The 18,711-nt window shown below is 53.6% G+C and overlaps 1 protein-coding gene across 1 annotated transcript in view; it reads right to left on the bottom strand.

Moving 5' to 3' along the window:
• Positions 1–18,711, bottom strand: part of epha10 (EPH receptor A10) — a 54,024-nt gene that overhangs the window by 5,460 nt on the left and 29,853 nt on the right. Inside the window, exons 4-11 of the mRNA XM_029248340.1 lie at positions 13,349–13,504; positions 11,943–12,275; positions 7,041–7,165; positions 6,236–6,494; positions 5,972–6,080; positions 2,809–2,864; positions 1,431–1,556; positions 738–923 (exon numbers count right to left, since the gene is read on the bottom strand). Coding sequence (XP_029104173.1) covers positions 738–923; positions 1,431–1,556; positions 2,809–2,864; positions 5,972–6,080; positions 6,236–6,494; positions 7,041–7,165; positions 11,943–12,275; positions 13,349–13,504 — 1,350 coding nt within the window. The remainder of the gene's footprint in view (positions 1–737; positions 924–1,430; positions 1,557–2,808; positions 2,865–5,971; positions 6,081–6,235; positions 6,495–7,040; positions 7,166–11,942; positions 12,276–13,348; positions 13,505–18,711) is intronic.

Consider the following 18,711-nt stretch of genomic DNA (forward strand, 5'->3'; position numbering starts at 1 on the left):
TTGATTCCCACCTCTGGCTGGATTACCCTTGAGCAAGGTACTTACCCTAAAACTGCTCCAGCAAAAAAATACCCAGCTGAATAAAGGGGTAAATAATTGTAAATAGCTTAACTCTGAAAGTGGCTTTGGAGAAAAGTACCAGCTCCATGAATAGGTGTAATATAGCTGATTAACGAACCCTTTTTCTGCCTTTTTTGGAAGATTCTGAAATTTTGTATTCCATTTAGCCGACACTTTTCTCCACAGCGACTTACAATGTTAGTGTTACGATTAGTTACACCTTCATAAAGCTGGGTTGTTTTACTGGAGCGATTCAGGGTAGGTACCTCACTCAAGGGTACTATAGCCAGAGGGGGGGATCGAACCTGCGCCCATTGGGCTCCAAAGGCAGCAGCTCTAACCACTATGCTACCGGCTGTCCCATTATATACACACACACTTACGCACTGGATCACCTGGTCATTCCGATATCTGGTCACTGAAGTCCAGTCACACTTGAATAAAGCGCATATTGTTAATAGATGAGTCAAGCACAGAAGAGCAGTTCCCTTCTCACGACGCCATGTTTACAGGTCCAGTCCGTCTTTGCCGCTCGCTGTCCAAATGCCAACGGATCCCCCGTCGCTCTCTTTCTAACCTCCCTAAACCTGCTCATCTTCACCTTCCGCTCTCCGGAGCGAATAGCCGCAGGCCCCGTCGGTAACGTGAAGCGGGTTGTTCGACGGGAGCTTCCTCACCGCGGGTGATGACGCCCTCCAGGCGAACGATGTTGCCGTGGTCGAACTGGCCCAGGACGCCGGCCTCGCACAGGAAGGCTCTCCTCTGCTTCTCGGAGCAGCCGGCGCGGAGGGTCTTGATCGTCACCGGCAGGTCGCGCTTGCTGGGCAGCTTCAGGCAGCCGCGGCACACCTCCCCAAACTCGCCTGCAGGGGGAGCGCCCGTTCAGGACCGCGGCTCACACGCAGACGCACACGGGTACAGAGCAGCCGCAGCGACGACAGCGGACACCCCTGACAGGGAACCACGTCGCACACAGACAACCTGCGCATCCACACGACGTAGGCATCTTATTCTCAAGGCGAGCGGCGGGAATAAAGACAAGCATAAACATTTAAAATTATGCCGAGACGGGAAGCGAGAGCGCCTCCGGTTTCTCGGCACATTAGGTCGCTTCCGTCGAGATGCCTCTGGGATCGTGCTCCTCAGCCAGATAAGAGGAGAAAAAAAAGGCAGATAATCTAATCGCTGTCACTGCGTTACTTATCCTTCATCTGTGCCGTTGGGCTCTCCTAGGGGGCCGAGCTCTTCCCAGCCGTCTTTTCTTTTCTCTTCATAACTTGCCAGCGATTTATGTGACCCACATTTTTTGCGCTATTTTCTGATCAATGCGAGAGTCACTGGGTGGGGACTCTGCAGGAGGACGACGGTACCTGTGTGAAGGATCCTCTCAATCTTGACACTGGAGTTGTCCAGCTCCTTGGCGAAGACGTGGACGGCCTGCACTAGGTCCTCGCACGTCTCCGGGTCGATGTACGTCCTCCGTGTCGGGATCTTAACTGGGAAGAGAGCGAGACGGAGCGTCACGTGCGCCGGCGTACTCGCAGACACACACTCGGCAGTTTGAGGACCTCAAGCCCGGGTCCGAAGGGGCGCTCGGTGAACATGGACCTGCTTTGCGTACGCGGACAGTCAGGAACCGGACTCGCCGGACTCGGCCACGCCACCGCGCATCTGAGGCTACTACTCCGCATCAGCCCTCAAAATGCCACTCGTCTCACATCCTTCCGACTCCTTACCTGAAACACCTGAGAAAGAGGAGCGAAGCCCAGCCTGATTGGTCACCTTGTCCCAGGTCACCTCGCCTTCCCAGGGGACCCACAGAAAAACGAACAAACGCATGCGGAAGGGCATATGCAGCTAATCTAAGAGTGACGCCAGCGGTCCGGATTGATCCCTGTTCAAACTGTGATTGTAGGTCATCCCAAAACCCTGTTGCATAACGAGATACGAACCACGGTGGGGTAAAGGCCCCGGTAAGCGCCGTCATACCGAGGACAGTAAATCTCTGCACAGAGCAGCCTGGCACAAAGGCTGAATAGAGTAGTACTGGTACACCCTGGCACTGAGATGCATCTGGCCTGTCGAGTTCTCCGAGGGCGTGTGTGTGTGTGTGTGTAACAAAGGAATAGTGGATACAGGAAGGCAGTAGGGAAGAGGACAGAGATACTGCAGTGCAGGCTCCCAGGTGCCTTCTGTGTGTGTGTGTGTGTGTGTGTGTGTGTGTGTGCGCACACGCACGAGAGAGAGCGAGGGAGGGAGATAACGGGTTACAGAGTCATCAGCTGTTCCTCGTCCAAAATTCTGTACGCTGCCCTCTGTGCGCCAAGGACGGATTGTACCACTAGGGGTAATAAAGCAGCCACCTGAGAACAAACTGCCCAGGGGAAGCCACACTGGAGCCACCCGTCCGCAGACAAGGGGCTGAGAGAAGCAAGATGCGTTGGGGGAGGAGCTAGAGAAACGGCGGAGTGGCACAGAGACCTGGGGGAGGAGCTGAAGTGAATTGGAGACCATGAGCAAGATGGGGGAGTGAGGGTCAGCTTCAAATTCTACTCTATAGATAAGATGTCCTCTCCGTGAGACGAAGGAGCAAGCAGCTGTGCGCACACACACACACTCACTCCAGAGAAGATTCGGGAGACCAGGTACGGAGAGGAGGGCAGTCATTACAGTATAGATGAAGTTTAGCACTTCACAGGGTTGCATTCTCTCTCACTCTCTCTCACTCACGGCGACGGCGTCACTCACATTGGAAGTACAGCTCCTCGTCGCCTTCTTGGCTCGCCTTGCTGTAACCGCAATGCCTGCGGGGACAGACGGAAACATCAACAACAATGACAACATGAGGACAAAGCGAAAAGGGGAGAAACCGGCTCCGACAGGGAACTCGTGGTGGGAACCAGGGACGCTCCACGACGCCTGGGTGGGCCGCGCTGGACAAGCTACACCGATCGATACAAAGCAAGGCTCTTGGGCCTTCTGTGTGTGTTGCAAAGGTCAACCCTGGAGCTCCCAGGAGGAAACAGTCAAGTCAGAATCACAGCAACAAAGAGAAGAACTCGGGAATAACCACGGACCGATGGCGCAATGCATTCTGGGAAAAAAGGCTCCCTGCATCTCAAAAGAGACATGGGTCTTTTGGAGGTGCCATACAGCGAGCTGCGTGACCCCAGGAGATCGGTACGTGAGGGCTGGACAGAGAAAAGGTCAACAGGTGCAAAAATAAAGTGGCTCCTCACCTTAAACTTTGTGGGAATGATTTATTTACCTACAGTAGTTTCACGTAGCAGACGCTTTCCTCCAAAGCGACACGCATCTTAGAAAACAAGGAGAAGGAGAGATCTCGATGTTGACGCAGGAAGCTGTAGGTTACAAAGAGCCGGAAGTGCAAGTCTGTTCATAACTAGAGTTGTTCGTAACTCCAAAGCCAATAAAGGATTAATAATACTGATGTCCCTCCATTTGCTCACTTTGTCATTCTGTAAAAATAGGATAGAGCTGTAATAAATGAAAAAGTTTTGATGAGAGGCTCTACCACTGGTTACATTTCAGACATCAGCAGTGAACCAAGCTACTTGGTCCTGCGAGCGAACACAACGATTCCTTTTATTCCTTAGTCCTCCGCTGAGAGGCACTATGGACGTGGCATCCAGCAAGAGCTGCGCTTCCCGCTGATGGCTACCCTTCTGGTCCATAGAACAAAGAACGCGGAACGCGTGCTTGACAAGACAGGGCTTCTAAGTAGTCATGCACAGCGGGAAGCGTACATGAAGGGCAGCGGCACAGGTCACGCCGGAGACGAGCGGAGGGTTCGGAAGCCTCGCGCGAGTCGCCGGACCAGCCGGGACGAGCAGACAGTCGGTGAGACGAGTGACCGGAACGGCGCGGTTCAGCGTGCGACAAACCCCAACATGTTTCTGTCTGCAGAGCACAGTGACAACATCGGCGAGGCGACAGACCGGCTGTGAACACGAGGGTCTGTCTCCGCAGGATCCGAAAGAGGTCACGCTCATATCGTACACGCAGAGACACAAACACACACACACACACACACACAGGGGAGGGGTGCATCTTCTCAGTCCGTTTCACACACTGCTGCAGAGAGGAGAAAGGAGGGAAAACGGAGTGATGGACTGGAAGGGTTGGGAGGAACTCGGTTCAGGGTCCCCTTCGGGCCTCACAGAGGGAAAAGCAGAGCTGCGCTGAGCCCAGAACCCATTTCCCTTCACGAATTGCTGACGTAAGGAGAGGAGTGTGAAAGGAAAGGGGAGAAGCCAACTTGTAGGGCTTTGGAGCAGGAGAAGAGCCAAAACGCTTTTTTGAGCTCTAAGCATTAACGAAATGTGGTTGTGTGTGTGTGTTTGCATGAGTGTGTGTGTGTGTGTGCGTGTGTCCGCATATCCAGAACCATTGTGCTGGGAGCCGAGACACAGAGCACCTGCACGGGCACAACAGTAAACCAGACATTTGCATGCAATCGATCCCGGGATGCTTCTATCAATGGTAATTTAAGCATTAAGAGTTTTTATCTGACTGCCAATCAATTCTACATCCAAAATGAACACTTAATAAAATTTAACTCCACTCTGATGGCCACCGCAATGACAGCAACTTATATGCACTTGAGTGTGTGTGTAGGAGTCTTACCCGAGCGACTGCGTGTGCGGCAAAGTGTACGTAGGAGCCTTACTGGAGCGCATTTGAGGGAATATGTGGCCGGTGTGTGTCTGCAGGAGTCACGTTTGTGTGTGTGTGTGTGTGTGTGTGTGTGTGGGAGCGTGGGAGCGTGTGACAACACTCTCCCTATGATTGACAACAGTTCTGCATCCAGTGCGCATTCCTGCGATCACAATGAATGAAAACCATTTCACACTCCCCCGATCTAATCTATTCTCATCACGGAGATTAATGCGAGGGAGCCGTCGCCTCACTTTTTATTTCAGCCCATATGGGAGGGAGCGCGGCTCATCGCTCTGCCCCACCTATGTGTGGGAATGCGCGCGTGTCTCCGCGCGTGTATTTGTGTGCACTCACAGACATTAAAAGAGCTGCTGGAGCTCGGAGGACCGCGGTGTGACCGCTGTCCTGATCGAGAAGGTGCGATGATGCGAAAAACGAGTAAAATAAAGACGCTACTGTCCCGTTTGCCTCGCGCGTCGCGTGACCGCAACCCGTGTGCATCGCAGTCGCATCAGCTGTCGGGGGGATGAGAAGCGACGCAGCGTGTCGTACAGCTGTGAGAAGATGAAAAACACAACTGAGGAGGAAACGGGAAACAAACCACGGTCAAACAGCTCGGGGACCACACAAAGAAGCAATAGTGGGTGTGCGTGCGTTTGAATCGCACACAGTCGAGAAACCACACCACACGTCACAGGTGAGGCCTCAGCTTCCCACTTTGTCTCCATTACAGAAGACAGATGCTTTGTGCTCTGCACTAATGGAGAAGCAAGCCAGGGAAGGATGACTGAAGCATGAAAATATGCCCATATCGCCCCCTAGAGAGCCTCAAACACACAGCAACAGAGGGGCCAGGGGGCCGTGGATACAGCTTGGGGTCCCCAGAACAAGGAAGGTTTGATGCCTGCAGGTGTTTTTGATATTGTTATGTTACCTTGTATTTATTATATGTATTAGTATTAATAACTGGTTGCATTTATTAGCAATACTTTGCCAAAATTGACTTACAATGTTAGACAATCAATAAAACAGTGATTTAACAACGTAAAAAGGAGGGTAACTTTTGCTGTACCAATTCTGCAAATATACCTTGATCAAGAGTACTACAGGAGGAACAGTAACTTGAACCAGTAACCGGCAACGGCAAGGTGACAACCCTAATCACAACGCAACCAAGCTGTCTGCAGAAAAACCCAAGAGAATGCAACAGGAGAGCTAATTTGACCAGTACCTCCTCCAGATGAGCAGACCAGCGCCCATGGAAAGCAACACGATGAGGGCCGCCACCGAGATCACGACGATGATCACCACAGGGTTCTGCTCGCTGGAGGCCAGTGCCACTGCAACACATACACAAGTGAACACACACAGGAAGGGAAGACAGGTGAGGTTCGAGGCTCCTCATGATCATCAGCACGTTGGTGCAGCTCAGACTTCACACGTACCACACCAACACACACACACAGACTGTGGTTCTGGTCAAGGGGTGACTTACACTCGCCCAAAGTCTGCAGTTCCAGAGGGTCACTGTAGGCCCCGTAGTCCAGCAGCGAGGAAGCCGATGAGGAGGAGGAAGTCGAGGAGGACAACAGTGATGAGGAGGAAGAGGAGGATAGAGGAGAAGACGAGAGCGAGGAAGGCGGTGCAGACCGGGGTCGCACCAGGAACACGTAGGTGGTGCCGGGCTTGAGGTTGTTGACATTGACGCGAGTCGAGGAAGTCTTCACTGTGGAGTAGCTCTGGTCCTTTTCCTCCTGTGAGCAAGAGAAGGGGGGAACCAGTTACCCATGCGTGTGTCCATCAATGTGCAAACCATGTTCTGCTAAGATCTGGGGACTTTTCAGTTGAAAGTTATGCCATATGGACTGAAAAAGAGCACGTAGTTTAAGAAACCAAGGCTCAGCTAACATTTTGGGATTTTTCAATTGAAAGTGATGCCATATGGGCTGAAAAAGGAGCATATAGTTGAACAAACCAAGGCTCGGTTAACATTTGGGGATTTTCCAGTTCAGAATGATTCTACACTGAAAATGACCACCGCGAAATAAAAAAAGAAAATGTGTATTTTCAAAGTTGGTCACTCAAAGCAAAAACCTTTATGATTATTATAATTGGCTCATGTGACATTTTGGTCACTATTACAGGTGAATACTTTTATTTGAGCAATTCATGTTATGAACCATGCTCAGAAGTCCTGAAGCAGTGATTTCCTTGAAGCCACATGTTTGTGTGTCTAGTCACTATGCTACCTGATAACCCTGCTGTTGCTGTACTACGAGTCGATGTGAAGTCCCACGCACCTTCTCGTAATACTTGACCTCGTACTCCGTGCGGCTGCTGTTATGATGGCTAGAGTCCCTCCACACCAGGGTCACGCTGCGCTGCTCGATCTTCTCCGCACGCAGCTCGCTCACCAGCGAGGAGGCTGGAGTGGGGAAAGGGTGTTTGAGAGAGCAGGAAAGGAGGGCACACGCAGAGCGGCGCTGCATTAGAAACCCTCCCCCATCCGAGAGCTGCCAGGAGTGACCAAGAGCTCAGATTTCGACCAGGCATGAGGGAGGTCCAGAAATGCAGTGTGATTCAAACCCTTGTCTCCATTTCAGCTCCAACCCCCACCACCCCGAAGATGCGGAGCTGGATTAACATTGGGCATCCTAGAATCCGCCCCCCCCCGCCTGTAATTAAGGGGAGATTAACGAGGCAACAGCACACACCCATCACTCAGGAGACAGACAGCAGTGTGACGGCTCCATCAGCAGCTTGACAGGACTGAAGACTCACCACCGTTCTCTCTCTCTCTCTCTCTCTCACACACACACACACACACACACACACACACGGCAAAGAAGCAGTTTTTACTGTTCCCCACACAAACAGAGCAAGATCTCTTTGCGGGATGCCTCCACCCTTCAGCTTGATCTCCACCCTTATATAAACAAAGGTCCATGCATTATGCATGCCCCCCCCCTTCCCTGCCTGCTAACGAGTGCGGGTCTGACAGCCCTCCGACAGCCCGGTCAGTTCTGCAGACCGTCGCAGGACTCTGAATAGCAGAGCATGCGGTGGTTAGTGGGTAAAACCACTGTGGATGTGACTGCCGGTGCCACCCCACACACACACACACACACACACACACACACACACACCCCCTTCCTGTGGTACCACAAACATACAAACCACACACCGCTGTCCCCAAACACACCTCCCATATGTTCACTTCTTTTCTCGAGTCTGCAAAATGAATTATGCATCGAGGGCTCAATAACTCACTGTCAGAAACAACTCAATTCAGCCGGACAGGCACCTCCAGATTAATCACAACTTTGTGTGTGTGCGCGTGTGTGTGAGAGAGAGAAAGAGACTTTACACGCCCATATTTCCATGCCAATGCAGACAGTCTCGTCTGGCACTACTGCGGTCGTACGTAGCCAGGCTGGATCTCGATCGGGGCGCGACGGCATCGCATTTGTGGCCGCTGTCTGACAGGAAGTCTCTGCTCCCACTTAATCTGTGGCTTCAGGCAGCCCGACAGTGGCGTGCTATCTGGCAGGAAGTCCCTGTTCCCTGCTCCCATTTAATCTGCGGTATCAGCAACAGCCCGGCACACGAGCAGATAAAGCGGCGACGCCCTCCTCCCAGAGCCGAGGCCTCGCCCAGAACCCCCCGCCGGGGCCCAACCCGCATGCCGTCCCGTATTATCCCGAATATTACCATTTATATTATGGAGGAGAATTGGAAAAGAGAGGTGTGTTGTGAAACAAAATGAACCCCCCCCCCCCGGGGTAGAGACAGTTCGGCTCGCAAGGTGGGAGGTTTGCGGGGGTGGGTGGCACCCTGCCGTAGACACCTTTATTTCCATCTGAAGTACACAATTATGTGCTGCGCAGCTGAGCTCACAGCAAACACCTGCTAGGCTTTCTGACAGAGATGGAGGAATAGAGGGATGGATGGATGGATGGATGGATGGATGGAGAAAAAGTCAGGACGGACAAACAGCCATGAATGAGGAGGGGAGGCTGTGAGAGAATGAGTGCCAGTCATGTTCCCCTCCAACGTGCCTCGCTGTATTTAATAGGGCCCAACTTTACTCCGCAGCAGAAGATAAATGGTGGAATTAAAAGCGAATACCCAGAGCAACCGTTTCAGCAGAATTATGGCGCGGCAACGCGTGATGAAATAAGACGGGACGAGCGCCATTCGTCTCTGTTAAGCAGGGGTACGGTGGCGAGGAACATCTGTGAGATATATATTCGGGCACAGAAGGTTGTGTGGCGGAGACGAGAAACCGCTGGGTCAGGGCAGGAAAGAAACCCAGATAAACACAGATACACACGTGCAAACGAAGAGACGTGCTCTGAGACACACAAGCACACAGCCTCACCGCTGAGATGTGCACCGAGAGCCACCTTATCGCTCACACCCACCCGCTGAACATAGTGGTGGATTAGCACGTTAGCACGTTAGCCTATCGGCCGATTTATTGGGTCAGCCCCATATAACATGCAGCCCTCCCGTCCAAAGCGATGGCACCAACCTCGCGTAGGACACAGAGGGAGAGGAAGTGCGATACTGAGAGTAGTAAAGAGGGGATTTAGGAAGTGATTTAGGTTTATTTCGTCACCTTTCACAGACATGAAAGGAAGACATTTCAGCTCTTGAGTGTCAGCCGATTGAGTCATCATGGAGGCTGGGGGGTCACGCCCGGAGGAACCAGGACCAGGAAAGTCTTTTTAAAAAAAAAAAAAAAGCTGGTCTTGAAGGACAGGGATGCATCTCTTCTTCCTCCTCCTACAATCTGCATCCAGCTGAATCCCTGCCTTTCCCATTGGACATTCGCTAGGTTTTCAATGGGAGCAATCAGTCCCATAGGGTCTCTCTCTCTCTCTCTCACACACACACACACACACACACACACACACACACACACACACACACACACACACACACCCAAACCAAACATTCAAAGGCCGATTCAAACTGCCTAAACCACTTACACACAATTTAGAGGATTTCAAAACGTGTTCATTTCCAGCCAATCATAAGCCTGCAACACTTTGCACTAAAGCCCTCTCATTGGCCCCATGTCGCCGACAGTATGCGACATCCCGCTTCGTTAAGTCCTCCTGCCCATCTCTACCGGTTACCGTATTTTCCACTGTGAATTTAAACCATGAATCACACCCTGTTCCTGGCCTGTGGGGAGAAAAAGCGGAAGGTGAGAACCCACAAAACGACTCCTTCCTCAGGGTTAGGGGTTAAGAATACAACATATGATCCAAAGGAGAGAGAGAGAGACGCCCCGAGGGGATGTTAGAGGACAAAAAGCCCCCCGCAGACAGCAGGCGCCAATTGGTGGTTCAGTCAACATAACCCTCCCTTTTCTCACAGGCTCTCTTCCTATTGCCTGGTCCTTTACTCCATATCATCCATTTAGCCAGAATCCCTAACCTTAACTCTTCTAGTTCCATAGAAGCCGGGGCCTTCCTGGAATAAGCCCCAATGAAGATATTTAAATCTCAATCCCCTCTCTAGCCCACCCTATGCCCTCCTCTTGGGACGAGAGTCTTACATTAGCTCTGCTCAGCCCACACACACACACACACACACACACACACACACACACAACTCATCTGCAGAGTGAGAAACACACAGGCATGCAATCCCATTAGCACTGTCAAATGCAGACACACACACAGCATAGCCACATCCCATTAAAACGGTTATGGAGGGACTCGCAGTGCGTATAACCTCCGAAAGACATAAAATAAAAAAAATTTTCAACAAACACAACTGACCGAGCAGCAGCGTGAGGAGAGCGCTGCATCCCACCGCCGGCTCTTCGCAGTTCCATGCACCCCTCAGCGAAGCCATAAATACAATATTTATAAAGGTCACCCTGCTTCCCAACGCACGGCCTTGGTGCGTGAAGGACGCCCGCCCACCCACCCACCCAGCAACCTTCCCAGGGGTCCACGGTTCGTCACGCTCACACGGATGAGAAGGCTGTGCTCGCACATCACCCCCCCGCCCAACCCCCGCCCCTCACCCCGACGACTCATCTATCGCAGCAGCGACGACAGCCACAGACCTTGCAAACTCCACGAAACACACACACACACACACACACACACACACACACATTTTCAGAACCGCTTGTCCCGTACAGGGTCACGGGGAACCGGAGCCTACCCGGCAACACAGGGCGTAAGGCCGGAGGGGGAGGGGACACACCCAGGACGGGACGCCAGTCCGTCGCAAGGCACCCCAAGCGGGACTCGAACCCCAGACCCACCGGAGAGCAGGACTGCGGTCCAACCCACTGCGCCACCGCGCCCCCCTCCACGAAACAAAACCTGTCATTACAGCACGAGACAAGTGGAAATGAGGAGCCCCCGGTGACCTCAGCGCCGAGACCTGCGGACATGAGGCGCGAGGGGGGGGGGGGGGGGTCATTTGAGAGGGCCCGTTGAACCAGAGCCGAGAAAAAGCTCGCCCGAATGTCATTTGTGCCATTGACACAGGATTTACAGCCTCCACGGGACCACAGTAGAGTCGGCGCATGGAAACGTGCAGCATCAGCCTCCTTTCGATGGCAGGGATTCACACCCATTTAGCGCACGGGCGGCAAGCGGTTCGAGCGACGAGGCACCCGGGTAAAGGACCTCTTCTGAGCGTGGCGTGTTTCTGCTGAGTGTGCGTTCACGCGTGTGCTCGGCGCATCCCAGGGGTTCCGCGCTGCTGAGCTCTTCACGCATGCCCACGCGTGCGCCCATCCGCCGGCTGTCTGCTGACGCCAGATGTTTCGCAGCCAGGCCCAGATGTTGGCTTTACACAACCATGTTAAGTAATGGGTCCAAATCAGCCCGGCAGCCCCGTACTTGCGCGCGCGCGCAGAAAGGTCAAAGCCACGCAGCATATGCAGAAGTATCTCCTCCGGAGCTACACGGGCCCTCGGCAGCCTCGAACACGGCAGATGAAACGACGCGGGCAGCCGAGCGAGGAGGAACGCAGAGTGTCCTGTCACGGCGTGACGACAATTATCTCGTTTGAAGAACGTAAGCGGTTTCCTCGCGGCGTGACTCGGTGCGTGCGAACACAGCAGGACCGTTACACCGGAGCGAAACGAAGCAGCTCGCGCTCTCGTTACACGCCGCGGTTCACTCGCATCGCACCGACGCCTCGGTCTCACGACGAGAACCTACCTGGCAAGCTGGTGGACACGTTCACCTGGGCGTAGAAGCGCTTCTTGGGCAGCAGCTCCGAGACGCCGTTCAGGGCCTCCACGGTGAACGTGTAGTTGGAGTGCGGCAGCAGGTTCACCACGGTGACGCTGCGCTCCGTCAGGCCGCTCTGCTGCGGCAGGAACGCCACGCCGGCGCCGCACGGCTCGCAGGCTCCCGGCCCCACGCACCAGCTGCAGCCCACCGCGTAGGACAGGTCCCCGCGGCCCCCGGAGTCCGTCGGCGGGTCCCACTCGAGCACCAGCGTCGACTGCTTCAGCGTGAATGCGAGGTTCCTGGGTGGAGTCGGAGGTCCTGGAAGGGACGGGCATGCAGTTCAAGCCGAAAGAACGGCTCAGCGGCGACCCCCGGGGAAACCGCTCCATACGATTACGAGCAAACGGAAGACATTGGACTAACAGCGTGTCCCCTGCAGAACCATCACTGCAATCCTTCATTACGACACTAATTGGCCCCATGTTTGAGTGCATCTTAGAGAAATGTCTTGATCGGTAAATCTGCCTGAGGAGAATGTGAGAGGAACACAGAGGAGAGCATGGAGATGTAAACTGAAGTAACTCCACCCTTCAAGGCATTGGGGTCCCAGGTACTGCGTGTTACTGCAAAGTGTGTTTTGAGTTCCGTCTTGCGTCGTCACGACATTGTGTGCGTACGAGCGAGCAGGTTTTCTTCGGCTGAAGACACCAGTGAGGAAAAGGTCCTCACCAGGAGAACAATGCCTCAAAGCCAGACTTTTTGGAGCATTCACACATTTAGCTGTGTTGGGATGGTGATGTGCGTTTCAGCATGTGTGCTCGATGCGTTTGCGTGTTCAGAGGTTTCATGGAACGCTGTCCATATGTGGCCACGGGTGAGGAGCGAGATGTCCTCCAAACACTGACACACCTTCACCAAACAGCTCAGGCACCTCTCTGCAGGTAAAAGCTGATCTCCAGCATCAACACACCAGAGACAAAGGGCGATCTCTAGTATCCACATATGGGCGACACAAACACTGATCTCCAACCTTGTCCCAGAGACCCAAATGCCGACTTCAAATGTCGGCTTCAGACCCGAACGCTGATCTCCGAGGTCCACACGTCGGAGACCAAAAGGCCAAGTCTATATTCCGTGGACCAAAACTCTTTGCCCAACGACTGTAGAGACTCGAACACCGCTCTCCGTCCACAAAATTCCAAACTCTATCGCTGGTCTTTGTTGCCCAGTCGCTTCGGCGCGTTCGGCATTGGAAGCCATCAGAGAAACAAAGCAACAAGGGAAGTTTTGGAAGAGGAGATGCTTTGACCAAATACAGCCACTGAACAGCTGGGAAGAAGCCCAGGAGACCCAAATTTGATGGATGGGAAAGGGCTGAGGCGGAGCCTTACGCGTGCAGGGGGCTGAGGGGACGTCCAGCGGCGTACGGTAGTAGTCCTCCTCGCACACACACAGCACGGAGCCCTCCTCCTCGGCGACACTGTGGGCCGGGCACGCGAAGCATTCCTGCTGACGCGAGGACATCTTGTAGGAGCCGGGTGGGCAGGCTGAAATGGAAGGAGACAGGCCACGTGACCAGGGCGCAGAGGGACCATAACGAAGACGGCACTTATACCATCGACTAGCATCGCGGGAGAGTAATGCCAACAGCGGCGAGCGGGAGGGAAGACGATCAATAACGTTATCGAATGCAAGAGAATTGTGATCCATAACTGAGATGATCAATGATGAAAATACCAATTTTACTGGGAAGACCTGTGAAGATGAACGGCGACGCCCCTGAGGAACAATCTACCGATACGTGCGTGCAAAGCAAACGGCGGGAACAGCAGCGATGATATCGGTGACAACACGGAGCAGAGTGAAAGAGGCAGAAAGGGAGGAACATGACTGAGACGGACGGGAAACGGTAACACCGATAGCGCAGAATAAGTGGGAGCCACGAGAGCAGGGAAGGGCGCGCCGCGATGTGACGGACAGGCAGAGAACAGCCCAGAGGGGACGGGATCAGGGACCCAAACGCTGTCCTCTCTACTTATGATCCCACCGGCTCCCCCAATTACGGTCGCAAAGGGCACAATCGTTAGACTAATCAACTCCGCCAAGGACAGACCGATGGCGCCGTTGACGAAACCACAGGGCCGGGTTAGAGCCAGGGAGCCAGGGGCCGCCGTCCCACCAATCGGCCGCTGCGGTCAGCTGCTGCGTCCGCCACCAGGGCCCTTCGGCAGCTCATTACTGCGCCGCAGAGCAGCCTGGGCAGTTACTGCTCCGAAGCGCAGACCAGGTGTGGCTCACGTTCTGAGAACAGAGGGACACGAGCAGGTGAAAGAGCGACTCGCGTGGGGCACGAGAATCAGAACGAAGGAGGAACATCCCATCACGTGGACGACTGCTCCTCCTCCAAAAGCGGAACGGGAACGACGGAGGAGCGCGGTGTAGACGTTGCAGGAAGATTCCATTACACGGCAACCGTGCTTGAGGCACGACGAACACGATGAACGATCTGCTTTCTCCTGCCACCCGAGTCCCTCATCAACCGGTCTTGGCCCAGTCGCGTATCCATCATACCCTGTCGCGGAGTAGAAATACCCACGATATTCTCTAGTCGCACCGCAGAGATACGCAACTCCATCTCCCTCACGCTCCCAGGGATGAAGCGGCACCGCCGCTACACCTGAAGCCGATTCCATCGTCATCCTCGCACGGACTCATCTCGCCCTACGCCGCGAACGCCGCCGCTCGGAGATCTCCGCGCTCGTCGTGAGGCCGGAGAGGCGGCGTTCTCATCGTTACGCCCGTCCGGCATCAGCGTGCTTCCCCGCAGCGCAGTCACACTGGCACACATCAATAAATCACGGGAGGCTTTAAACGCTAAACGCAGGCAATAAATTGTTTCTGTGTGCTTCTGACAGAAGGTATTAATGAATATTAATAATTGGAGAGGGGTTTGCTTCACCACCCCACCCCCACTCCCCACCCCCACCCCCGACCCAAATGGCCTTCATTATTTCGGGCCGTAATTCGACTCCGCCTTATTGCCAAATGCCAGGGTGGATTTGCAGGCCGGCGCAGGAGAATCAATAATTCATGACATCATATTCAGATCACTGACTTCACGCTGCTAATTCTAATTTATGAAAGGGCCGCTAACTAAAGAAATAAATCCACATTAATGTGCCAGCTAAAGGTCTGTTTTGAAGACCCCGTCACCCGGCGCGCTGCATCGGGAGGCACGTTTGAGACCGAGCGCATTACACGCGGGGCGCCTTCCTGTTGACCTGGCTGCAGGGCCACACACGGCGACAAAGAGAACAGGAGCCGGTTCTACATCCGCGCGGCTCACAAAACAGGATGCTATGGATTTTATGGCTCAGCAACGATCGGCTGGCAGAAACCGGTACCTCGGCGGCTGACGCGCTACATGACCGCTTTATGACCACGCGTTCTGGGTGGAAAAGGGGTCGAGGCGCACACGCTACGCAAACCGATTCGGTTTAGCTGTCGAAATGGGTAAAATTGTAAAATGAATCGACTGAAGCTGCAAACAATCGAAACTCAGTTGGAGATTCTTGCAATAATCCACGGTACGCCAGCTGCTGGTACGAACGCTCGAGTTCTGAACTTCCAAAAGTCGAGATTTCTCCTTTTTTTGTAGTTTCTTTACTCTTCGTATTTTTTCCGGAATTTCTGTGCGCGGCGGAGCAAACGTGACCTGCGATTACCCTCCGAGCCGACGGACAGCGGTAAATATCACCCAGCCAGGACTGGACTGTGGCACCGCCGTAACTCAACTCATCCCCGCAGCGTTTCCAGCTCCCGAGCGTCGGCGAGGAAGGCGAGCGACGTCGCGCACGTTCGTCAACAACGAGCCTTGCGACGGACGCTGTCCAGATGACGTTCTTGCAATTCAAACTAATCCTAGTTTTAATCAAGGTATTCAATCGAAACATAAAAAAGTTTTGAAAAGTTTTTCCTTTTCCCCAGCTGTGTGTGAGAATTTTACAGAAGGTACCCAGAGAATAACTCGAGTTCCTACCCCGTGAGCTCCATCCCCAGAGCCACACGGTACCTTACTTTACATTACTGTCACGAGCATCTGGCACCAGGAACTTTCTGGCTGTCTCCCTGTACGCACTTTTTAGCGCGGTCCCGTTCCGTGAGCTGTTTACGGCACGTCGGCAAGTTCCCCTTCTCTCCGCTCTCCTCTTTCATCCGTTCCTCTCATTTTCCTCCTGCATCTACACTCAGTTTCCCTGACGTGAGCTCTTTCTCTCAGCCCATATAAGCTCACTGTTTAGGCAACAGCCGCGTGACCTCTGACCTCCGCTCACCGGCTGCTTTCCGTGCCTTGGACCAGAAAAAGTCCCATTTACATTTATTCATTTGTTCATTCGGCAGACGCTTCGTGCCAAAGCGACACGTCACAGTGCGGTTGCTCCCAATATGTTCCCGCCTGCGGTCGCTGCATTGACTCTCTGGTTTGTCCGACGGCACCGTTTCTGCCCACGCGCTTTACACACAACCGATAGGAAATGTAAAGGTGATGGGGACAGATGCTGTGATAGGAGTTTGTGGAACAGTTAGGAGACGAGGAGAGAAGTGAATCTTGAAGAGGTGTGTTTTGAGACCGTTCTCGAATGCTGAGGGGGGATTCAGCAGTTCCGAGGGTCAGGGGGATCTCATTGCACCGCATCAGGTCCAAAGCGGAAGAGCAAAGGTTCTATTTTTGGCGCTTTGTGACCGGGATTGTGAGCACAGCGCTGTGGATGGGGTGTGACGAGTGACCTGGTCCTGCAGATCCTTCAACCAAATGACTTTGGCACGGTCGTTTATTTTTTAATTTTCTCACGTATTTATTTATATTAATGAGACACCTTTCTCCACAAGAGCTTAATGTCTGATTTACCCTTTTGAAGGGCAAGGTAAATTTTACTCTGCCAATTCTGCATAAGTTCCTTGATCAAGGACTAGTGCTACAGCTACTAGAGCAGGAGGTGCGATTCGAACCTGGATCCTTCAGCTGTAAGGCGGCATCTCTAACCACGACGCCATCTGCTGCCCCCGACCGGCACAGCAGCGCAGTCTTGAAAAGGTCACCCTGTTCACCCAGGGTTCGAGAAAGCGCACCAAAGAGCCGACGGTGTCCTGCACTTCCAGAGCCCCCCCACCACCCTGCCGTCATCTCAGCTCATGTCTCCTTAGAACAAAGGCAGCAGCGCGGAGCAGGGTGCCAATCACAGGACATCACACTCCTTCCGCTCCCTTCATCATCATCATCATCAGCGCTGATGAGCACCGGTCGTTCCGCCACTCTGCACTTATCGCCCCCCATCATTGGTGCCCTTTCATCTGCACAGGGAGCACTTCCACTGGGGCCCAGTGCACTGAGCGCCTCTTTGCACTTCCCCGTCTGTCTCTCTGTGTGTGTGTGTGTGTGTGTGTGTGTGTGTGTGTGGTTGAGAGAGACCGAAAAGGATGCTGGGAGAGAGCGGCAGAGAAAGATGTTGAGCGTCTCTGCAGAGCGTATCAATAAGTGTGTGTACGTTTAGCATGTTGTGCACCGGGCGGGCATACGGGTGTGTGGGAGTGTGTGTGGGAGTGCGTGTGGGAGCGGGAGGGCAGCAGGTCATGGGAGCGGCTGCTGGCATCGAGTCCGAGAGCCTCAATTTCCATTCTCCGCAGCTCTAAGTAAAACCTTCCTCAGCAGATCAGTATCGACCCCCCACCACCACCACCACCACCACCACCCAGCCTGGGCCACTATCATTTGCATTTCAGCCACACAGAGAGCGTGTGTGTCTGTGTGTGTGCGTGTGTATGCGTGTGTATGCACCTGCGTGTATACACAGCTTTGTTTGGATGCTCGTTTCAGTGGCGTTGCTCAGAGAACGCCACTGGAGGTTGCCAGAACCTGCGAGGCACCCAGATTTCTCACGGATACGAGCGACCGCCCGCATTAACCTCCCCAGCTGGCGGAGCAGAGAGCTCCGCCACATGGCCATTTATTCGTCCCGCCTTAACAGCAAGAAATCAAACTACGCGACTGTAGCAGCAGCGGTGACCCCCAATAGGGCATCGTCCCGCAGCAGCAAACTCCCCTCGTGGTGCGGGACGCACCGACCCTTCGCTGTTCACACTCCCCAGACGCTGACCGGTCTCGTGGCGAAAACACACACGGCACCCGCGCTGCGTCAAGAATCAACGCAACAGACGCTACGAAACATGGTGCAAGTGTCAACTAAATTATGAACCCCTTCTTCAACGGTCCACACACTCCTGTTGGACGGCCTTCAACTCGTGCAACGTGTCTCGTGTGGCGATTGGTCAGGAACACCAGACGCGAGCTGTCAACACTGCGGAAGCGAGTTGAATTAAGACGGTCCCGCACTCCTGTTCCGTTTGGACGCCACCGGGAGCATTAACACTTTACCTAGCATCCCAGTCGAGCGTCCGCTTCCTCTCCTGGACGGAATCCATTTGGAAAAATACATCATAGATGCGGCTTCGTTTGCGAGAAACATGGGCAGATGTAGACGAAAGAAACAAAAACACGCATAATCATTTTGAAATATGGGATTTGCATCTTCACCGCTTGCTCCAGTTGCTCCTTCTACATTTTACTTTCGTACAAAAAGCCGCAGACGCTTTGAAGCAACTGTGGCCGAGTTACATTCGTTCAGCCGTGCAACGGCGCGGCGTTTGGGGGACGGCGACGGAAACGAAGGACCTCGGGCTCATTCGGAGTATAGTG

This window comes from Scleropages formosus, chromosome 23 (genome assembly GCF_900964775.1).
Source record: "Scleropages formosus chromosome 23, fSclFor1.1, whole genome shotgun sequence".
Lineage (NCBI taxonomy): Eukaryota > Metazoa > Chordata > Actinopteri > Osteoglossiformes > Osteoglossidae > Scleropages > Scleropages formosus.